At 32.9% G+C, this 21,953-nt stretch overlaps 2 protein-coding genes and 1 long non-coding RNA gene across 23 annotated transcripts in view; 2 read left to right on the plus strand and 1 right to left on the minus strand.

The window, feature by feature from the left end:
- The window catches only part of LOC725970, a 29,943-nt gene extending 21,350 nt beyond the window's left edge, over positions 1-8,593 (plus strand). For 12 of the 20 annotated variants that reach the window (XM_026442805.1, XM_026442813.1, XM_026442811.1 and 9 more), the window contains 12 exons: positions 1,198-1,384; positions 1,976-2,242; positions 2,569-2,849; positions 2,928-3,122; positions 3,216-3,324; positions 3,415-3,594; positions 3,697-3,815; positions 5,023-5,199; positions 5,266-5,453; positions 6,050-6,462; positions 6,572-6,793; positions 6,997-7,422. In XM_026442805.1, coding sequence (XP_026298590.1) covers positions 1,198-1,384; positions 1,976-2,242; positions 2,569-2,849; positions 2,928-3,122; positions 3,216-3,324; positions 3,415-3,594; positions 3,697-3,815; positions 5,023-5,199; positions 5,266-5,453; positions 6,050-6,462; positions 6,572-6,793; positions 6,997-7,175 — 2,517 coding nt within the window. In that variant the 3' untranslated portion in view covers positions 7,176-7,422. Of the gene's footprint in view, positions 1-1,197; positions 1,385-1,975; positions 2,243-2,568; positions 2,850-2,927; positions 3,123-3,215; positions 3,325-3,414; positions 3,595-3,696; positions 3,816-5,022; positions 5,200-5,265; positions 5,454-6,049; positions 6,463-6,549; positions 6,794-6,996; positions 7,423-7,664 lie in introns of those variants that run through there. The other 8 variants (XR_003305343.1, XR_003305344.1, XM_026442818.1 and 5 more) reach the window with 8 other exon arrangements.
- A 234-nt stretch (positions 8,594-8,827) lies between these two features.
- Positions 8,828-21,586, plus strand: LOC408992 (NPC intracellular cholesterol transporter 1 homolog 1b). The gene is made up of 22 exons (XM_016913943.2): positions 8,828-15,124; positions 15,197-15,426; positions 15,515-15,645; positions 15,704-15,842; positions 15,986-16,235; positions 16,385-16,602; positions 16,671-16,769; positions 16,856-17,058; positions 17,818-18,018; positions 18,396-18,600; positions 18,670-18,786; positions 18,871-19,051; positions 19,162-19,289; positions 19,363-19,620; positions 19,735-19,898; positions 19,973-20,088; positions 20,168-20,310; positions 20,423-20,613; positions 20,755-20,983; positions 21,108-21,221; positions 21,313-21,475; positions 21,550-21,586. Exons 1-22 carry the CDS (start codon positions 14,896-14,898, stop codon positions 21,561-21,563), a joined length of 3,723 nt encoding a protein of 1,240 aa, XP_016769432.1. The 5' UTR covers positions 8,828-14,895; the 3' UTR covers positions 21,564-21,586.
- LOC107964955 lies at positions 16,218-17,811 on the minus strand. Of its 2 annotated transcripts, XR_001704198.2 has the most exons (4): positions 17,477-17,811; positions 17,095-17,399; positions 16,462-16,748; positions 16,218-16,354 (listed from the first exon to the last, which is right to left on the minus strand). It is a non-coding gene; the product is annotated as an uncharacterized LOC107964955 (long non-coding RNA). The 2 variants fall into 2 exon arrangements; XR_001704197.2 differs by having other exon boundaries at positions 17,095-17,811.
- Positions 21,587-21,953: the final 367 nt, after the last annotated feature.

Below are 21,953 nucleotides of genomic sequence, written 5' to 3' on the forward strand. Positions count from 1 at the left end.
AATATAATGATTTGTCAATGATTTTTCATATATTCCACATTATTTCACGCGATAAGAGTCGAATGTGTGAAAAATTCTCTATTTTTTTTATTGTCATATTTAATTCACAAAACTATATTAAAATTAATTTTAATGTTTACGGCTAACAAATTCTTTAATTTAGCCACTGATATTTATGAATTAATTTTAACCTATTTTACATTTTATAATATATATATATATAAAATAATATTATTAATAATTCTTAACTTTAGTTGCCAATTTTTTATTCCTTTCAATGTTTGAGCGATCGATACGCAATATATCTTCTTATAATGCTTCTTCCATTTAACAATTTTCAATTTTATCATTTTTATTATTAAATTATCACTGTTTAGGTATCCATATCTGGCCCACATCTATCGGATAATTTATAGGATAAGATTATCGAGAACGTCTCGTAGCAAATAGCCATAACTTCTTTTTTAATATGTATTTTTTCTTAGCATCCGTTTCTTTAGAATACCATCTCCATTTCTCAAAGTCCAGTTTATCGAAACGCTTTCCAAATTAATTGCCTGCTATAACTTTTTTGCCACGCAGATATTTTGCGCGATTATTCAAGGATTCAAATCACAAATACTTCTATATCTGTATATTTACATATATTTTTTATTCTATACTAAATTAAACGCAATTTTTTACTTTTTAAACTTTAATTTAATTTATAAAAAATCTAATTATTCATTATAATCATATATCTAATTATTAATCTAATTATCTATTATATATACTATTAATATAATTATATATACTAATCTAATTATTAATTATAAATCTAATTATTCATATAATCATTATAATTTATAATGATCTTAATTAATTTGAATTGAAAACGTTAATTTTTTTTTTATACATATATTTACTCGCTACATAAATTTTTAACGAAACAATAAATTATAATATAAAAAGCAGTATTGTCTTCTAAAAATTAAATCTCCATATATATTTAAAAAAAAGAATAATTTTTCTCTTATTATTCGAATCTTCATGCTTTGCACAAATTCGAAATTATATTTGCATACAATTCCATTACTCAAGTCCGATACACTCATTTCTGGAATCCTTTGTTCATCCCTCGAAATCGAAGTTTACAAAGTTTTAATTTTAAATTGAACAAGAAGAATTCTTAAACGAAAAATATATATAATATTTCAGTTGCACACGCACGAAGTGGTGGAGGTATGCGCGAAGATCCTGTACCAAGTGGAGTTGCAAAGGAACACCCTGGAACAAATGTGGGGATTCTCGGTGGAGGCGGAGCTGATCGAGAATTCCGACCGGCAGGACGAGCTGTGCTGTTACGTGAGCAGGGTCGAGGATAAGAGCGTGGCGATGCAGAATGGTAATTTTTATATTTCTCGTTGAAGAGAAACGAACGAACGTCTTTCGTCCGATCGATTGCGCGCAATTTCCATCCATCTCTCCAATGAAAAAACCGTGGCGGCTCGACGTATATAAATTGTATATAAATAGAGGAGCCCAGTCGATCGAGCCCAAGATCCTTCTTTCCGCCCCACTTTGATCTAATTTAAGAATGAAGGTGAGATACACGTGGAAACACAAAGTCGACCGTCCTTAATCACATATTTTTTTTTATTTTTTTTTTTGTCCGCAGGATATCTTGTGGGGAATGACATTGAAAAATATTGATTTTTTTTCCCTCTTCCTCCCCTCTTCCTCTTCTTATGCTGTCACTCCCTTATTATCGAACAACAGACACGTCAAACGAAGCATACACTCATATATATATATATATATATATATATATATATATATAAAATTTATAGATAATATCGATAAAAAGCAAGTGCAGGTAATTAAATTATTCGAACGGAATATTATTCTTTTTCCTTTCCTATTCACTTTCCACTTTTAAGTGAATTTATTATTCATCTCGGTCAAGGATATATTTTTTTTTTTTGCTTCTCATCAGGTATCATTAAAGGTGACGAAATCATGGTGATCAACGGAGCGATAGTGAGCGACCTGGACATGATGTACCTGGAAAGCGTGTTGCAAGAGGAGGTAGGTTTGTGCATGATGATGAGATCCTCGAGGACCGAGCCCCCGGATCTCACGGGGATAATGAGAGTGACCGACGACATAATCGAGAGTTTGGTTTGCCCGCCGCCACCCTCCGACCCCCCTGTTATAAGCGAAGAAATGATCTCTGGGTTAATCGTCCCGGCTCCTGGATGGAGTAAGCAATGTCCATTTATGGTTATAATTTTAGTGTCATTGTAATATGGAAGGCTCGTGAGAAATATAATTCTTTCGATCGATAAATCATTAAGTAAATGATTGATTTCTATATCTAATTGGCTCTTGGATGAAGTGAGAAATATTTATCGTAATTTAATTGTTATTCAAAATATAAGTTTCACTTTATAATTTTTTTCAATAGAAATTGCCAAATTGAATTATAAAATTTTAATTTCGAAGATATGTATTTATATTGGTTTGCGAATCTTCCATGTTGTATTATTGAAGAAAATATATATATGTATGTATATGTGTAATACGCAGGTAAAGAAAGTATCATGCAGGAGTGCACAACGACATCTCACATGGAGAATGGTAAACAAACGTCTCGGACGAATTCGTTCGAGATAGAGAATTTGTTAAAAACGGCGGAACAAGTGACGGGGATCTGTCGATCGCCCGGCGAAACGCGAAAGTCGAGCCCGACCGGAAGCGTTGTTAGTTCTCATTCCCAAGCTTTGACGCCGAGCAGGCAGTTGAGCGACGCTGAGAAACTGAAGAAAGTTATTCTAGAATTAATTGAGACTGAACGTACTTACGTGAAGGTGGGAGAATTTTGTTAAAAGAGAAAAGAAAGGAAAGAAGGAAAGATGAAGAATAACTCGAAAATTTGATTCTTCCAGAATTTAAATAATTTGTTGGAGAACTATTTAGAGCCCCTTAAACGCGAAACATTCCTATCGAATGCAGAGATAAACGCATTGTTCGGGAACATACAAGAGATTGTTACGTTTCAACGGCAATTTCTACAAAATCTTGATCACGCGATCGAGATGGAAGCTGATTTCAATAATTTCGATCATCCTAGTCAATTTAAGGTAGCCAATTTATCGTACTATATTATATTTTATTCATCTATAAAATTTCTGAAAAAAATCTATTATATTTTTGTTTTTCTTTTGTCAAAAAAGGGTGTCCTGTTTTCCATTGGAAGTGCCTTCTTGTATTACGTAAATCATTTCAAGTTGTACAGTTCGTTTTGTGCTAGCCACTCAAAGGCGCAAAAGGTTTTACATCCAAGTAAGTAAGAGAGATTCTAATCCTTTCGACGGGTTGTTTATTTGCGAATTGATTAAAAAAAAAGAGAAAAGATCATCGTATCCGTTACAGATGAAGGAAACCAAGCTTTACAAGAGTTCCTGCAAGCGCGAAATCCAAGGCAGCAACACTCGTCGACATTAGAATCGTACTTGATTAAACCTATTCAACGAATATTGAAATATCCTTTGCTCTTGCAACAACTTCGAAATCTCACCGACGAAAGGAGCGAAGAACACCAACACTTGATCGGTAAATCCAAATATAATCAGTTTAAGAAACAAAGAAAATTATTCTCTTCTTTTATTCGTAAATCGTATATATATATATGTATATATGTATCGTGGATTGCAGAGGCTTTAAAAGGTATGGAAAAAGTAGCGGAGCACATAAACGAGATGCAAAGAATTCACGAAGAATACGGAGCCATCTTCGATCACTTGTTCAGGCAACATCAAAAATCTTGCAAGCAGGTAAACGACCGATTTCATCTCTAATTCGTCCTTCAATTTTATATTTTATAATTAGAATTTATTTATTAATTTGTTATATTGATTTATTAAATTTTAATTTTGTTAATTTCTAGATTAATAATATTGTTTGCTGAATTAATGGCAAATTTTGAATTGAAGACATAAAAAAAATATTGTTGCTTATTCTACACTAAATTAATTAGAATTTATAATGAGAATAGTAGCTTTAGGATTTAATGAATTAGTATTTTTACATTTATTTATTCATATAATATTTAAATCATTAATATTTATATGTGTAGCAGGTATATATTTTATATAAATAGAAGATTAGGAGTATAAGAAATATATTATATTTATCCATTAAAAAGGATAATTGTGTGGATTTCTATTTTTGATAGGATTTTATTCAAAAGATTTAATTATTGAATATTTTATAATTAGAAAAATAAATTATTTTTCTACAATTAATTTAATCGTAATTATATATCGTTTATTGTATATTCTTTTCCAATAATATTAAATAATATAATAATATTAAAATTATTATTAAAAAATTTAAATATAAATGTAATTTATATAAAAGAAGATTTAATGATAGATATAAGGATATTAATTATGATAATTTTAAAAATAATTTATAAAAATAAATTAAATAATCTAAAAGATCTATACATAATGTATCATTAATGATAAGAAATCTCACAATACAAAAGAAAGAGGAGTCTTTTGTTAGGACTGCCTATTGATTGATACACGCTAATACAGTATATAGTAGTAGAATTTGAATATATAATTTCAAAATCATAAAAATTATTTTCATTTATGAAGTTACATTAGAATAATCATTTAAAATTGAAAGTTTATTTGGATATGATATTAATATATCCATAGTATGTCTAACTTATTCGTATATATATACAAATACATCAATAAATTAAACTATAGTTACGAACCAAAATTAGCCTACATATTAGAAATAAAACAATTTTTATATTATATCGATATTTAGAATTTGTATACATATTGTCATTTTATTATCTCTCTCTGTCGCAATCGAACAAATATACGTGACAAATACTAGGTTAGAAACGTGTAAAAATAGGCGATTCCTCTCACATTCAACCAATCAGATCCGCGAATTCTTTCCACCAATGAACGTAAGGCAATTCTTTAATTTTTACATCTAATTATTTTCTCATTTCAGCCGATCGATTTAAGCCCGGGAGATCTTTTGTATTATGGAGGTGTCGAGTGGCTCAATATTTCCGACTTTCTTGGTAAAATCAAGAAAGGTCTGGAACTGCACGCGATGTGTTTCGTTTTCAAATCTGCCGTCGTATTCCTGTGCAAGGAAAGATTGAGGCAGAAGAAGAAACTTATGGTAAATAAAATTTTATTCTCAACAGACGTAACGTAACAAGTATAATACAAATACTTATTTGATCAGGGAGTATCGACGAAAGCGAATTCCAGCGAAGTGGAGATAATACGTTATCAAGTGTTGATTCCTGTAACGGAAGTGCAAGTTAGAGCCAGCTCCGCCAAAGACATGGAGTCTCATTTCTTGTGGGAATTGATCCATTTAAGAAGTCAATTACAGAGAAGATCGGAGAAAGTATATGTGCTTTCCAACAGGTATCGTCTAAAACATTTATATTTATTCCCTCTTTTAAAATGTTAAAAAGAGAAACATACACACGCATTCGTTGCCCCGAATATCAACCGCATCAACCCGACAAATCTTAATTTGTCGAGACACAGGTACATTTTCACGCTCTACGTATATAAAAATATGATACGTATCCGCTTCTCGTTGCACGTAGTAGTAATTACATATTGGCACATGAAATCGAAACACATTTCTCTCATTCGCAAAATATATATAGTATATACATATACGTATATATATATATATCCCTTTGCTCGGTCGGTACAATAACTCGAGACGATTTTTCTCATTTTCGGTAAATTTCTTACAACTTAAAATGATTTCACACAGAAATTAACCTATAAAATTTTTATATATAATATTTTACGTATCAATTCGCATAATTCTTATACGTTAAAGAGGTTAGGAATTTATTCACGATATTCTAAAAAGATCAAACAAATAAATAAATATTATCGTTCGAGTTATCGATCCAAGTGATGCCCGAGTGATCACTTCTCGAATGCAAAAGGATATATATATACATATCGTCTATATAATCGATATTATTTTATTTGCCCAGCACAACGGAATTCAGGAACGCGTTTTTGAGAACGATACGTCAAATTATTCGAGAATCGGTCCGGAACATGAGCATACCGTCGACGAAACAAAACCTCAGCCAACCACCGATCAGCATTTCCCCACGAATGTCGACCGGCCACGTGGAGAAATTCGAGAAACAGTCGGGCGGAACGGGCCAGGTGGGGCAAAACGGTGGCAACGGCGGCAGTGGGGCGGCCACGTTGTCCAAGAAGAAACAGCAATTGTTGACAACGTCGCACAACGTGAAGCGGAAATACAGCCAATCGAAACAGGCTGTGGAGCACGAGAGCTCCGAGGATAAGGACAACGAGGAGGCGGGGGCCGCCTCGGCTATTAACCAACAGCAAACGACATTTCGCTCCCGGAGCAAGACCATAAGCGACACATCCGGTAAGATCGTTTTTTCTCATGACGGGGCAGACCACGTAACGCGTTTACCTCCTCGTCCTTAACCGATTTTCACGGAATATATAAAAGTCGACGCGTTAAACGTGCACAGGGGAGATAAAGGTCGAGATGGACTCGGGGACGAAATCGGAGGGTGAGGAAGACTCGCAAGCTTTTTTAGGTGAGAAGAAGGCGAATTTGGGCCGTACGCCGAATCATTTGACTTTGAGCACCACTTCGACAATTTCAGCAGGAAGTACGGGTAGTCAGGCGAGATTGATCCAATCTTCTCATCAACCGGAAAATTATCAACCGATCACGGTCAAGGAACTTGGTAAGAATATGTAAAAAAAAAAATAATTTTTTCAATTTTATATTTATTTATTATCAGTAATAATTTTTTTTCTTTTTCACTCAAGAGAAGTAGTAATCATCGAAAAATTAAACGCGTTGTTTGTTATTCTTCCATTCTATCTATCGCGTAATCCGCTATATATATATATATTTATATATATGTATACGTGTTATTGATTGAAGGTTCGCCGATTTGGAAACCGCGGGAATTACCCTCGTTAGGTGAGTCCACGACGTTGCCACGTAAGGGTAAGTCGGCGAGCGAGTTTGGGGATATAAGCTCGTCTCATAGCGCCTCCCGAAAGTCTCTCATAGAAATCAATAATTGTGCTCAACAATCTAACTGTAATAACCACGTTTAAATTAAAAAAGAGGAGAAAGAAAAAAAAAAAAGAAAAAAAAATAGATGTTAACTATGATTGACAAACCATCAAGGTTAAGTTTAAAAAGAGGGGGAAAAAAAAAAAAGAAAAAAAAAAAAGAGAAAATACAACAAAGCAAACAACTATTCGATTATCGCGTAAAAAAAAAAAAAAAATTGTAAAGACTTAACTTAGCGCTCGCTTGCCGCCCACGCGGAATAGTTAAAAAGACAAAAAAAAAAAAAAAGAAAAGACAAAAAAAAAAAGGAACTATTCTCGCCCCTGTACGCGTTTCCCAACACACTAACACACCAACTTCCGCACCACCATCTCCTTCTTCTCGTTTTTTCGTCTTCCAAAACGCGCTACGCGTTGATATATATGTATAAATATATATATATATATAAAAAAAAAAAATTAATAATAAAAAAAAAAAATGTCGTTGGTGCTACTCCTCTGTACAACGAACGATATTCAATTGTTTGACAGGAGAGAATCTTAAAGAAGGGAGAGAACTTTGCTTTTAGAACTTGTGCGGGAAACACACTTCCCTCGCAATCGATCGAACGACCGAAGAATGTTTTCGATACACGCATGACTTTATTATGCGCGAGTGATGACAATTTCAAAGTACTCTTTACTTACGTTCTTATTCGCCGGCTATATCTTAATCTTTCATCCACTATTGGATAGACGCATCGATCTTAGTTTATTATCGATATTATATGTATCGATCGAAAAATCGAATCATTAAAGTGATAAATTGCCGTAATATTATAGGCGTCGTATATACGTTCTTGTCCATAAATCTGCCCACGCTGTTGAACGTGAATATTTATTTAAAAAAAAAAATATCTTTGAAATAATAATTTTTCGTTTCGATCTTCTAAATACAAAATTCATTTTTTTTTATCTATTTCGCGATTTATGGATGGGGAAATGTGCAACGCGTGCTAGAAAGTAAAACGAATTTAACGAAATTTGCGAGATTTTATCTAATGATATTATCGCACACATCGATCATTATCTACCACTACCAACGCTGTTGCCGCATCCCGTTACTGCAACCACAACTAATACTAACATCTTCGACTTCAACCACCACACAATTACTACCGTTACTACTACTACTACTACTACAACCACTGCTATCGCTACCACTACCACTACCGCTGCTGCTGCTATTACTACTTCTGCGATTATTGCTGCTCTCCTGCTGTTTACAACTTATTGCATGCATACAAGCACGTACGTAAAGCGATTTTTCGTTTATACCTCGACTCTCGTCTCGACTGTAATTATTTCACGATGTTTTCTTTTCTGCGTGGACGGCAATGCGACACCACGTAATAATAAAACTCTGTATATAATGTAATATTGATGCGATCAATATTGTCATTATTATTATTTATTATTTATTATTTATTATTATTATTATAATTATTATCATTGTCGTCGTTGTCGTTACTATGATTATCGTTACGTGTACAGCATTCATATTATCGCATATTATATATCAATCATCAAGATTCTTTTTTAATCGTTATTTTCGTTGTTATTATTATTATTTAATTATTTATTATTATCTCCACTTAAGATTGTCATTATTTTTTATTCTAATTATTTAAATGATTAAATTATCGATTACATCGCCATCATTATCATCGTTATCATTATATTATTATTTCTGTATTATATACTATTATTATAATAATATCGTTGCCGTAGTTATTACTGTTATTATATCATATTTCCTCATCTCTCTCTGTATTCGTTGTTGAAACGACACGCATCATCGTTATGGTCGACTAATTTGAGACATAATATATATATATATATACATATATATATATATATGTCTGTAAAAAAAAGAAAAGGAAAAGAAAAGAAAAAAAAAAATAAACGACGAGTATAAATTTAGCGAACAAGTAAAAAGAAGAAGAAAAGAAAAAATAAATTTAACGAGATAAGTCGTATATATATATATACATATATGGATTTCAACAAAGAAAAGAAAAATAAAAAAAAAAAAAAAACGTACAACTATTGTGTGTACATATGTATGTCGCGTGTGTACGCGCGTATGCACGCGTTTGTGCGTACGTGTCTTCACCACGTATTTTACTTCGAAATAAGTAACTTTGAAAACGGTGGCACGTACAGAGTATATAGACACAATTCGTATACATGCATATATGTGTATACATATATACATATATGTATGGTATATGAGGAAAGGCGGTTTTCCACATGTTGGTCACATTCATACATATAATATACACACACACATATACATAATACACGTACACGGATACAAACGCTGAGTTTTAATCTCATTTTTTGGACTCGAGTATTCTTTTCGTAAAATGGGAAATTTTATTTTTAACGTTAATCAATGAATTATAATATAACCGGTGATAAGGATATTCGAGGCTAAAAATATTAAGGGAGAGGGGAGGGGGGAGGGGGTGACGAGGTTCGCGAGGCTTTGCAAAGGAAAGGTCTCTTTGGTCGACGACCTTATATATAAATATATAATATGTTCGTTGTTAAATGAAACGTGTGAGCGAAGAGCGAGTAAATATACTTACCGACCTACCGCTCAACCGGTATATCTTTATTGATCTTAAAGAGAATCAATTATGGTGATATATATACGCGCGTTTAAGCTTTTAAGATCTGTTTAAAACGAGGAAAAGGAAAAGAGAACAGAAAAGAAACGTTAATGAAAAGAAAGAAAACGTCCGTGTGGAATACCGTCGTAACATCGATGATATATATATATATGATATATATATATTATATTATATTATATTATATTATATTATATTATATTATATATATATATAAATATATATCACAAAAATTAACGATATTCGACGTATAAACGCAATGTTAAATGAGTACTAAATAATAAGTTAACACGATATCGAGTGATTAATACTTGTAAATTAGAAAACAGAAAGTATATCTATATCTACATGTATATCTACATATATACGTATGTGCGTGCGTGAACGTATGTGCGCCCGTGGGTGTGTGTATATATATGGTATATATTATACATATATATATATATACAATATATACAGGATGAGAGTAAATGGTTGTTCATAAATATAAGGATATATATATATACATATATATAAGTGCACGTGGTGCACATCGTGTACGCTTACACTTTTCCTTTACTTTCTCGTTCTCCCTCGAATGAACGAAGAGAATACATTCCGATTCCGATTCTGAGACAGAAACGCGATAGAATTTTGAAAAAAAAAAAGAAGACGAATAATGTATCCATAAATTTTTGAACATCACTTGGAATCATCCTATATATAAAAATTATTATGTATACATATATTATTTATATGAATGGCACGCATATACGGATGCATAGGAAGAGAGAAAAAAAAAAAGTTATATTATTTATTTTCTTCGAAACGAACACTTCATCGAGGAATTACGCGTTGAACGATGTAAATCGATTGTGTCGAACAAGAGGATTTTATGTTACTCTATCTAAGTTTGATCACTTGTTTCATCGTCGAAACGAACAATGAAGCGTAAATTTCGATATTATTTCTTTTCGTTCTCACTATTTACATTCTATTCCTTCTCGCTATTTTTTTTCTTTTTCTTTCCTTTCTTTTTCTTCGTAAACGTTATCTATAATCGTTCGAATATCCTTCCAACGTGGAAAGGAGAAAATAAGAAGCACAAAACGCAAAAGTGTAGAGACAATTTATTCCGGACGAGTTTATCCTATAGAGTGAATATACATCGTTTATTTTTATCGTCGAAACGGGTCGCATTTTTTACCGAACGTCTTCCAACGTATATTTCTTCATATAAACACTACACCTTCCACGTTCGACATTACCGATTTAGAATTCCGGGAAATTTTTCTTTTTTTTCTTTTTTGTCGATTTATCCAACAAAATATGTATGTATATATTTCACCCGAACGAATATGTATAATAGAAGGAACACGGCCGAGTGTATCGAGAGATTTTATTATATTATCGCTTTTCGCGACATTCATTTTTTAAACAATGAAAGAATGAGAAAAAAGCGCATTAATCCCTATTATCTAATTAATTTTGATCGATTCGGTCACGATCCCATTCGATGACGACCGGGAAAGATTAAACTTTCAGATTGAACTCGCCTCTATTGCAAAGTCATCTTCGCACATGTTTGTATTTATCTTATCTTTGCAAAAAAAAAAAAAAAAAAAAGAAAAGGAATCCATTAATATTTTTATCTAAACACCTGCGTGTGTAGTTTCGTAATTAGAACGTTAATTGTTAAAACGTCGCAACGGGATTATTTTAACATTTATTTTACATTCGTAAATATAAAAATAGATACTGATTTCAAATTCGTTTATATCGTTCATTTATTCTTCTATTTAAAAAAAAAAAAAAGAACGAGAGATCAAACGAGATAAGAAAGAAAAGGAGAGGAGAGAGACAGGTCGAAACCGCAAATCGATCGATATACACATATACATATATATATATATATATATATATATATATATTTCTTTTTCCATCACCAAAAAAGAGAAAAAAAGTTAGACGACACAGGTGCGGTAATAAAATTCTAAAACGCTCAATGCTCAATTATCATCGCGTGTGCTCTTTTTCTCATTCGACATCCATATACACATATATACGTGCGCACATTAAACAACATATGCACACACTTACATTAGCAATCGCATAATCGCACACGTGCGCATATACACACAATACGTACGTAATGTTATCGATTAATATATTTCACGACAGAGAGAAGAGAAATAACAAAATACCTATTTATCGATTACTACTAGATGTCATGCGTGCGGATTTAAAAAAAAAAGAAAAAAAAAAAAAGAAAAAAAAAAAAAAGAAAAAAAAAAGAAAAAAAATCTACAGAAGATTTTCCGTTGCTCGAGTTATTGCATTGTCTACTACTACTACTACTAATACTAATACTAATACTACTGATACTAATACCAACACACGTACACACGCACACACACACACACACACATACACAGACACGGAAAAACAAGAACACAGACACAAATTTTATTGTATAAATTTTTTTGCCGAGATGCGTCTCCGAACAAAAAGTTTGGCATTTCCCTTTTTTCTCGATCCGCAGCGTGACAGATCCTACATTCATTCTACACGCTCCACGCTATAGATAAGATTCTCTTTCCCCTGATAATGAAAATCGCGAGATGAAAATGTAATCGGCTCGATCCTTACTTACTTACTTACTTTAAGAGAATTTTCCACCATTTTTTCTCGAGAGTCGAGATCGAAATCCAATATCGATTACGAGCGAAACGTTTTATCTCGATGATCGAATGATGACTTGACGATAAAAAAAGAAAAGAAAAGAAAAGAAAGAGAATTGTAAACGTTTCGTATTAAATTTTGACAATCAACGGCGAAGCTTTGAAGATTAGCTTGCTTTTTCTTTTTTCGTTTCAAATCAAAGAAGAAGAGGAGGAAAAAGAAGAAGAAGAAGAGAGAAAGAAAAGGGAAGGAGAGAAAGAATTAGGGCGAGGGATAAAGCGTTAATAATTATCGTTAATCACGTTGATTAAGCGTTTTAATAAACAACGATAAGTATCGTTATTATTTGATTAAGGATAAATTGAAAAAAAAAAAAAATGGAGAGAATCGGCGCATTTTTGCGGAGGAGAAGGTGGAGAGTAATAGAATAGAGAGAATCTTGGGCCCGAGGAAGGATATAGGTTTCGAGAAAACGCGCAAAGTTCCTGAACATTAAGATAAAATGAATGCGGCCGGAATGAGAAACACGCGGATGAAACGAGAAAAATGGCGAATAATGGACGAAACGTAGGTGGAGACGTATCTTGGTAAAACATAGTTGGCCTAGTAACGAGTTTCATATTTTTCGCCCCGAAATCGCAGTGAATCGTCGAATAATTATCATCTATTATACAATATTATTGACATTATCCACAAATTTTATTGAAATAAAAAACTTTATCGATACCGTTGAACATAATGTACTTGAATTATGACGACGACAACTTCGATACTGTTATATTGGAAAGGGGGTGATGGGTGGGAATGAAGAGAAAAGTGAGAAGGATAAGAAGAGAGAGTGAGTGAGAACGAGCGAAAGCGAGCGAGAGAGAGAGAGAGAGAAGTGTACGTATACGTGCGCGTGAAAGAGATGAGCAAGGGAGAAGAGAAAGAGAGAAAGGGAGAGAAAGAGATAGAGAGTATGGCGAGCGCATGCGTGCAGAGAGGAAGACAGAGATGGCGGAAAAGTATACACACGGACACAAACCGTTCGAATGGATGCGAATCCGAACATTTTAAACGATAGAATTATTATTGTATAATATATAAGCGGGAGTAAGAGAGAGAGAGAAAAAAAAGAGAAAAAAGAAAAAAAAATGCGAATACGAAAAAAAAAAGAGCAAATTGGAACAGAGTGGGCTGTTCGTGGCAAAAGACGAAACAAGGGATAGGATAACGATTACAGTAAACTATATGTAACTATGAAGTCTTTCCATCTTCTTTTTTTTCCTTTCATTGTGTCACGTAAAATACGTCTTTACACGCGACTCTTTTGTGCGATGAAATCTTGGATGCGATGGGTAAAGAAAGGGGGAGGAAAAAAAAAAGAAAAAAAAAAAAAGAATAAAAAAGATAAGAAATGAAAAAAAAAGGGGGAAAAAACCTTGTAAGTATAATAAAAAAGAAAAAAAAAGAAAAAAAAAAAAAAGAAATACGCGAACGCGCAGTGTAAACCATGTTGTTTACGTTTCCATCTATTGTGTAATTATACATTAGTAATTGAACATTATTATTACGGTAATTCCTTGTATTTATTGTTATCGTTCCTCGGTTATGCGGAAATGTTCAAGGATGATCCATTTGTACAATCATTGAGTCATTAAAATATGATTATTCGGTAAATTCAAAGTTGCTTTATTCCGTTCCGTATCCATTAATTATTTTCTTTCCTTTCCTCGATTCCTCGGAATATAGAGTCTCTTGGAGGATCGAGATGGCGCGTCGATCGAATCTCCATTTTCGAACATTTCGTTCCTCGCAATGGGATACGAATAGATGGAAGAATGCATAAGTGTGTACAAAAGAAACGATGATATATCGGCGTATAATAACGATAGATTGATAACACGATGTACGTAATTTACGTCGAATCGTATCGGAACGAGATGTCGATAAGGCGCAGGTGTGCGAAGCTTTTGAAACGATCGTTATCGATTTTCTGACAATATTAATCTGTCACAAATTCATTCTTTTCTCGATAAATCTTATTTCGATTACATTCCCCTACTAAAATTCTTTCACTTCAATTATAACGGTAGGCCATCCTCTGCGTGTACACGCCAGTCAATCGAACGATAAGATGCCCGACGATAAGTGCCGTATCGTTCGAATAAAATCGAAAATTCGGTATTATCTTGGAATTATTCCGGATTCGTATTCCCTTGATCGAGCATTCATTCTCCGTTCGAAAATTAAATTTCATTCATCGATTGGTCGAACAAAAAATATTTAATACGTAACATTAGTGCGTGTAACGTTAATTCGCGGGCGTGAAAAGAAGGAAGAAGATGAAGAAATAGAAGAAATATGTATCCGGTTCTAGAAAGATCTGAAAGTTTGAAAATTTGAAAATTTCTTTCACGCTTGAGATTGTTCGTTTTGAAATTATGAATCGACGCGGATTACGCTTCGTTTTATCCTCGTTCTTGTTGTGTTACGCGTTACAATTGGCGCGATGTGAAACAGATGCGTATCACTGTGTATGGCGCGGAAATTGCGGTTTCACGGAGTTGGGCGTGAGCCGCACGTGTGCATCGAACGATCCTCCGGAACCGATCGATCCCCAATCGAATTCGAATCTCCGTGAAAAATGCCCCCATTACTTTGAAGGCAAAGGTATCCTTTCTAGGATCGATCTATCCTCGTTACGCTCCTCCTGATTCTTTCACTTTTGCGTTAACGTTTCAGACTCACCGGAATTGTGTTGCGACGCCGACAATGTTAAAACGTTGATCGAGAATTTGAACATGGCCGAAAGTATATTCGGCAGGTGTCCAACTTGTTTGAAAAATGTATACAAATTGCTGTGCGATCTGGTGTGCAGCCCCGAGCAAAGTAAGTTCCTCCGCGTAACGAAAACGGGTAACAATTACACGACGGAATCGGGAAAGAGGAAAGAATACGTGGAGGAGATCGAAGTGAGAGATATTCTTATTTCACTTTGCTTCTTTCAGAGTTGGATTACATATATTGTTTTCGATTCCTTTTTTTTTCTTTTTTTTAAAGGTTTACGTCGAAGAGGAATACATGAACAAAACTTACGATTCTTGCAAATACGTGGTCATGCCTCAGAGTGGGAAATTAGCTATGGATCTGGCTTGCGGAATTTACGACGCTAGCACGTGCACGCCAAAATTGTAAGCAAAAAAAAAAAATTACGAATCGCAGAGATATTGAAGCGAGAATTATTTGCAGATGGTACGAGTATCAAGGTAATCCTGATCAGAATATATTCGTGAGCTTTCGAATGCTTTTCATCACGGAACTTTCATCGAAAAACCAATCGATGAAATTATGGAATGCATCGGTGAAAAAGTGCAACGAAATATACGAGGTAAGTTAAAATAAATATTTCAAGTATTCTTGTCCATCTCTAATCGTATCTAATTTCTAAAAAAAAATTTAAATTTCTTCGAATATCTTTCATAGATATTCTATATAGGGTATTTTTATCAATTAACATTTCAATTGATACAGGGTTCATCCTCGTGTAGCTGCGTCGATTGTCCAACGTCTTGCCCGGTCGTCGAGATACAAAAACAAAATGACAGTTTCCTTATTTTCGGATTGAACGGTTACGGAATCGTAACAGCGATCGCAATCGTTGCACTCATCTTGATATTTGGAATCGCGTATATCATAAATATGACAGGTTTTTATTCATCTGTAAATCATTTTCTCTCCTCGGGCAAGATATTTCAAATATTTTTCACCGTTTGGGGCAAAAGTACGTATGTTTCTTCGATGACGTAACATTGATTAAAGCTTAATTAACGTTTTTCTTTTTCTCTTTTTCTATCTCTTCTTCTTATTTTTCTTACTTTCTTACTCACATTCTTGTCTTACCTATAAATATAATATTTTTTCTTCTTTCAGTATTCGCAAAATATCCGATAATAATTTTATTAATATTCGTATATATAATAGTGAGGTTAAGTTTCGGAATAAAATACCTGTCGATAACGAGCAATCCTATAGAGATTTGGGCAGCACCCACAAGCAGAGCAAGGATCGAGAAAAATTACTTTGATTCTCATTTCCAACCTTTCTACAGAACTGAGCAAGTTTATATCAAATCTGTGGGTCTCGATAAGGTAATCTTTCTCTCTCTCTCTTTTGTATCGTCATTCATACGATTTCATCACTCGTCATATATATATAGATATATCACGATACAACGACTGGTCATCTCGAGTTTGGTCCAATCTTCAACAAAGAATTTTTGCTGGCTGTATACGATCTACAACATGAAATATTGCAAGTAAATATAATATGTATACATATTAACAGCGCATGATCCACGTGTCTCTTTCGACAGATAGGAAATCTAGATGGAACAATTTTTAGCTCGGGCAAAAAGAAGGGGAAGGTTTGGAACGGATTTGCTATGCTCCCGTACAAAACAATTTCACAGGACCTGTCACTTTGGATTTGTGCACGGTGCAAAGCGTATGGGGTTATTTTCAAAACGATCTCAAATTTTTCAACAAAGTGGACAACTCGAGCGAGTATGAGATCAATTATCTGAATCATTTGTACAAATGTGCCCAGTAAGTGTGAACCAAGTGTGAAAAAAACATACGTACGAATAAGTATCAAAATTTTTCAATCTCCGTCCATTCGTTCGAAAAATATTCCGGGCTGTTCGGAAAGTAATTTCCATTTCTTCTCATGACAATGAAACATTATGTCGTTTCACGATCGAATGATTATGAAATTCGACAAATTCAATCTCGTAGCAAGAGTTTCTCGAGTTGTTATTCGTTGGTTTGCTTCAATCAGTGCCTCTATTTTGTCTTCATTCATTCAACTGGTCTTCGTCAAAACATGGCGCATCTTTAATTTCGAAATTATCCGAATGAAATTTTGAAAACTTTTGTTTTGACACTGGCTGTTAATACAATACTGTTAACACGCTTTCTTCATAGACTTCGCATAATTTTTTTCTTGCCTGAACAGTATTCTTACCTTTTCCATAATAAAAAAATAAAATATATGTCGAAAATGCTTCTTTTGATCTTGCATTTTGTTATCACACACGAAAAACACAATCGCACAGAATGAAATGAATTTTTCTTATTAAATAAATCGTGAAATGTCAACTCTCGAAATATATAATAATAACAACAACGCGGTTTAGAATGAAGTTGGCTGGATAAACGTTTCACACTAGCGACACTCGTGTGAAGAAAGGAAATTACTTTCCGAACGATCTAATATTTCTGATTATTTTACGTTACGATTGAAAAATCACTAGCGAGAAGAAAGATTCTTAATACGTGTTCACTCGCCATTCTTCTTTCCTCAAGAAATGAGTACAATAACGAGTGTATGGCGCCATTCAAAGGCCCAGTTTTTCCTGCGCTTGCCTACGGAGGATTCCTACGCGAAGGTGAATTTAATTACGCGCCAGAAGATTACATCAAATCGACAGGTATAATCTTGTCATTTCTGGTGAAAAACTCGCTGAACGAAACAGTCCTCCAATCGGCTCTCAAGTGGGAACAAAGGTAAATGTATAAGGTGTTTTAAAATTTAAAAGAGAAAGTTCAATCAATGTCGATTCGATAAAAAATATATATTTTTCATCATTTTAAAATTGTAAATGATGTCAAGATAAATTGAATATTATATTGGAAGAATTATTCGAATAAATATTATTGTGAACTTTTCGAATATATCGAAGATATCCGAAAAATTATATTCTTTCTTTACTTTATTACACGTGATCGAGATTTGATAATAATATTACTCCTTGATTTATTCGAAATTCTTCCAAACTTAAGATTATGACATCAATTACAATAAGTATCAAAACATATAGTACTGATAATATTCCTTAGATTGAAAAATTGAATTGCGATTCAATCTAAAAATCTTTCTCTAGATTCATCGACTTTATGAAAGAATGGGACGCCAAAAAGAGACCAAAATTCATGGATGTCGCGTATACGACGGAGAGATCGATCGAGGATGAATTGGAACGATCATCGAGAGCAGAGGCAATAACAGTGGTGATCAGTTATGTGATAATGTTCGTATACGTGTCCTTGGCTCTGAGCGAGATAAAATGTTCCGTGAAAGAATATTTCGTAAGTTTCTTTTGATTCGAAATATATATGTTTCTCAAGTTGAATCGAATTTTTCATAATCGATTTCAGGCAAACAGCAAAATAATGTTGAGTGTCGGGGGCGTTGTCATTGTAATAGCGTCGGTTGCCTGTTCTCTTGGTATATTTGGTTATGTAGGAGTGCCAACGACACTTCTCACCATTGAAGCGAGTATCGAAAAATATCGAATGTAAAATAATTTTTCCTGTATTTACATTCTATGTAATACGTATGTATAATACATATTATAGGTAATTCCATTTTTGGTATTGGCTGTGGGCGTAGATAATATTTTTATTTTGATTCACACGTACGAGAAAAATCCAAAATGCGACGACGAAACCATACACGAACATGTCGGAAGAATCTTGGGAGAAGTTGGTCCGTCAATGTTACTCACCAGTATATCCGAGTGTTTGTGTTTTTTGATTGGTCAGTATCTATAGTTTGATTTTCGAATAATTATAATTCGTCGATTGTCCAATTCATTGTTCACGAATTATCGCGAATATCTACTATAATCTACTATAATTTATTTTTAGGAACATTATCGACAATGCCCGCTGTAAATACTTTTGCACTCTATGCATCGGTATCGATCTTGATCAATTTTCTGTTACAAATAACAGCTTTCGTCTGTCTTTTGTCGCTTCACGAGCGAAGATTCGAGGTAAGATTTCGACGTGTATTTGTTCTAAAAAGAAAGAAAGAAAAATTTTCAAATTTTTCACTTCATGTTTCAGAAAAGATATTTCGACGTGCTTTGTTGCCTGAAAACGAAGACGGACAATTTTATAATCGGGCAAAAATTCAATATCATGCATATTATTTTTGAACGCTATTACACGCCATTTCTTATGAAAACGCCGGTCAGAATAATCGTATTGATAATATTCTTCATCTCTCTGATAACGCATATCGTAATAGTGCCGCAAATTGGTATAGGATTGGAGCAAAAACTTTCGATGCCCGAAGATTCTTATGTTTTGAAATACTTCGAGGTAATGTTCTACACTATGTGTGCATATAACTTACAGATACTTACGAAAAGATATTTTGAACAATAACGATAATGGCAATGACGTGATGAAAGATCGATCGATTTCTTTTTCCAGTTTATGGACGATCTTCTATCGATGGGTCCACCTGTTTACTTTATAGTAACGCCTGGACTGAATTACAGCAATCCTACGGTACAAAATATAATTTGTGGTGGTCAAGGTTGCAACAGTAATTCTCTGTATACTCAAATTTACTCGGCATCTAAACAATCTGCAGTGTTTGTATAATATTTTACACGAATTAATTTTTAACATTCGATTTCATTAATCTAATCAAATTATCCGATCGTAGATCGTACTTATCGAAAGCAGCTTCATCTTGGTTGGACGATTACATAGATTGGTCGCAGATTTCCGATTGTTGCAAATATTTTAAAGCAAACGAATCATTTTGTCCACACTCGCAATGTAATTATTGCCAATTCCCATATTTTTCATCATCAGTTTAATTTACAAAATTTATTTATTATATTATATTTTATCGTAGTCGAAGGATGCGACAGTTGCAAAATCAATATAACAGATTACAATCGGCCAATCGCGTATGATTTTCGAAAATATCTGCCTTATTTTCTTCAAGATATCCCGGATGAAAGATGTGCAAAAGCTGGTCGAGCGGCATATTTTGATGTAAGATTTTTATCTTTTAATTTTTTAAAACTGTTTCACAATGGAATTACAGATACGAATCTATCCAATTCTTTTTGTTCTTATCGACATTTTTGTTATTTACAAACTCTAGGCATTGAATTATAAGACGGATAAAGACGGATTAGTAGATGTCAGAGATAGTTATTTCATGGGATATCATACCCCGTTAAAAAAATCATCCGATTGGTACGAAGCTCTAAGATTTGCCAGAACGATTGCCAATAATATTACAACTATGATAAATAATCTGGGACACGAGGATGTAACTGTATTTCCATACAGGTTTGTCCATATTTTATTATTATGCTTCCACACATTTTGAAATATTTATTCTTCAATTCTGTAAAATTCGATTTCTTTATCCTTATATTTTTTACATTATATTGTAATGTAATGAAAATTATGGTATTCTTTTTATTGCAGTGTATTCTATGTATTTTACGAGCAATACCTTACGATATGGAGAGAAACATTAATTTCATTGGGTTACTCCCTTTGTGTCATTTTCGTAGTGACATTGATTCTAACATTATCCTTATTTTCGGCTATAACGGTACTATTGACAGTATGCATGATCATTATAAACATTGGTGGACTTATGTATTGGTGGCATATAGAATTAAATGCAGTTTCTCTTGTCAATTTAGTCGTGGTATGACAATACAAGAATATATATATATATATAGCTTATTTTTTAATAACAAATTACAAAATTAAAAAAAAATACAAAATTAAACTCGATTATTAAAATTAAAATTTTAATTTTACACTTACAGTCTGTTGGTATATCTGTAGAATTTTGCAGTCACATTATACATTCGTATTTAAAATCAAAGAAGGAAACTAAAATTGAACGTGCGTCTGATACGCTTAATCATACAGGAAGTTCGGTATGTACAATAATTTGCGTAGTATTTAGTATTTACTCAATCTCAGTCTTCGAATAATGTGTTCTTTTTTTTTTTTTTTTTTTCGTTATAGGTATTCTCCGGAATTACATTGACCAAAATTATAGGAATCGTGGTACTGGCATTTGCTAAAACTCAAATTTTCGAAGTATTCTTTTTCCGAATGTATCTAAGCATTGTAGTTTTCGGTGCTGCGCATGGTTTGATATTTTTACCAGTATTATTAAGTTTTATAGGTAAGTAAGATAGTACTACGACATTTTTACATACAAATACATTATATATAATATATAACACATACATGTTGCAGGACCATCAAAATAAGAGGATCAAATCAAAATAAAAAAGAAGAAAAAGATATTAATTAATTCTTAATAATAAGAGCAAATGTACAGAAATTTCATTACTCATATATAATTTATTTTTATTATTACTATTACATTAAATAGCATTGTTTTTTAACAATACTGATCGATATTTTTCTATTGTGTATTTATATATATAATTAATCTTACCTTATCTTAATTAAAAATGATCTAACCTTACATTAATTAAAAAAAAAATATCTTATCTAGAGATAAATACAATTTGACATATCATTAAAAGATGATTTATTGGTTTAATTTATTAGAATTTTTCCAGTCTTCAAAGTTATAGTAATAATCAGCAAATATATATATATATATATATATATATATATATATATATATATAT

Source organism: Apis mellifera, linkage group LG9 (genome assembly GCF_003254395.2).
Source record: "Apis mellifera strain DH4 linkage group LG9, Amel_HAv3.1, whole genome shotgun sequence".
NCBI classification, from domain to species: domain Eukaryota; kingdom Metazoa; phylum Arthropoda; class Insecta; order Hymenoptera; family Apidae; genus Apis; species Apis mellifera.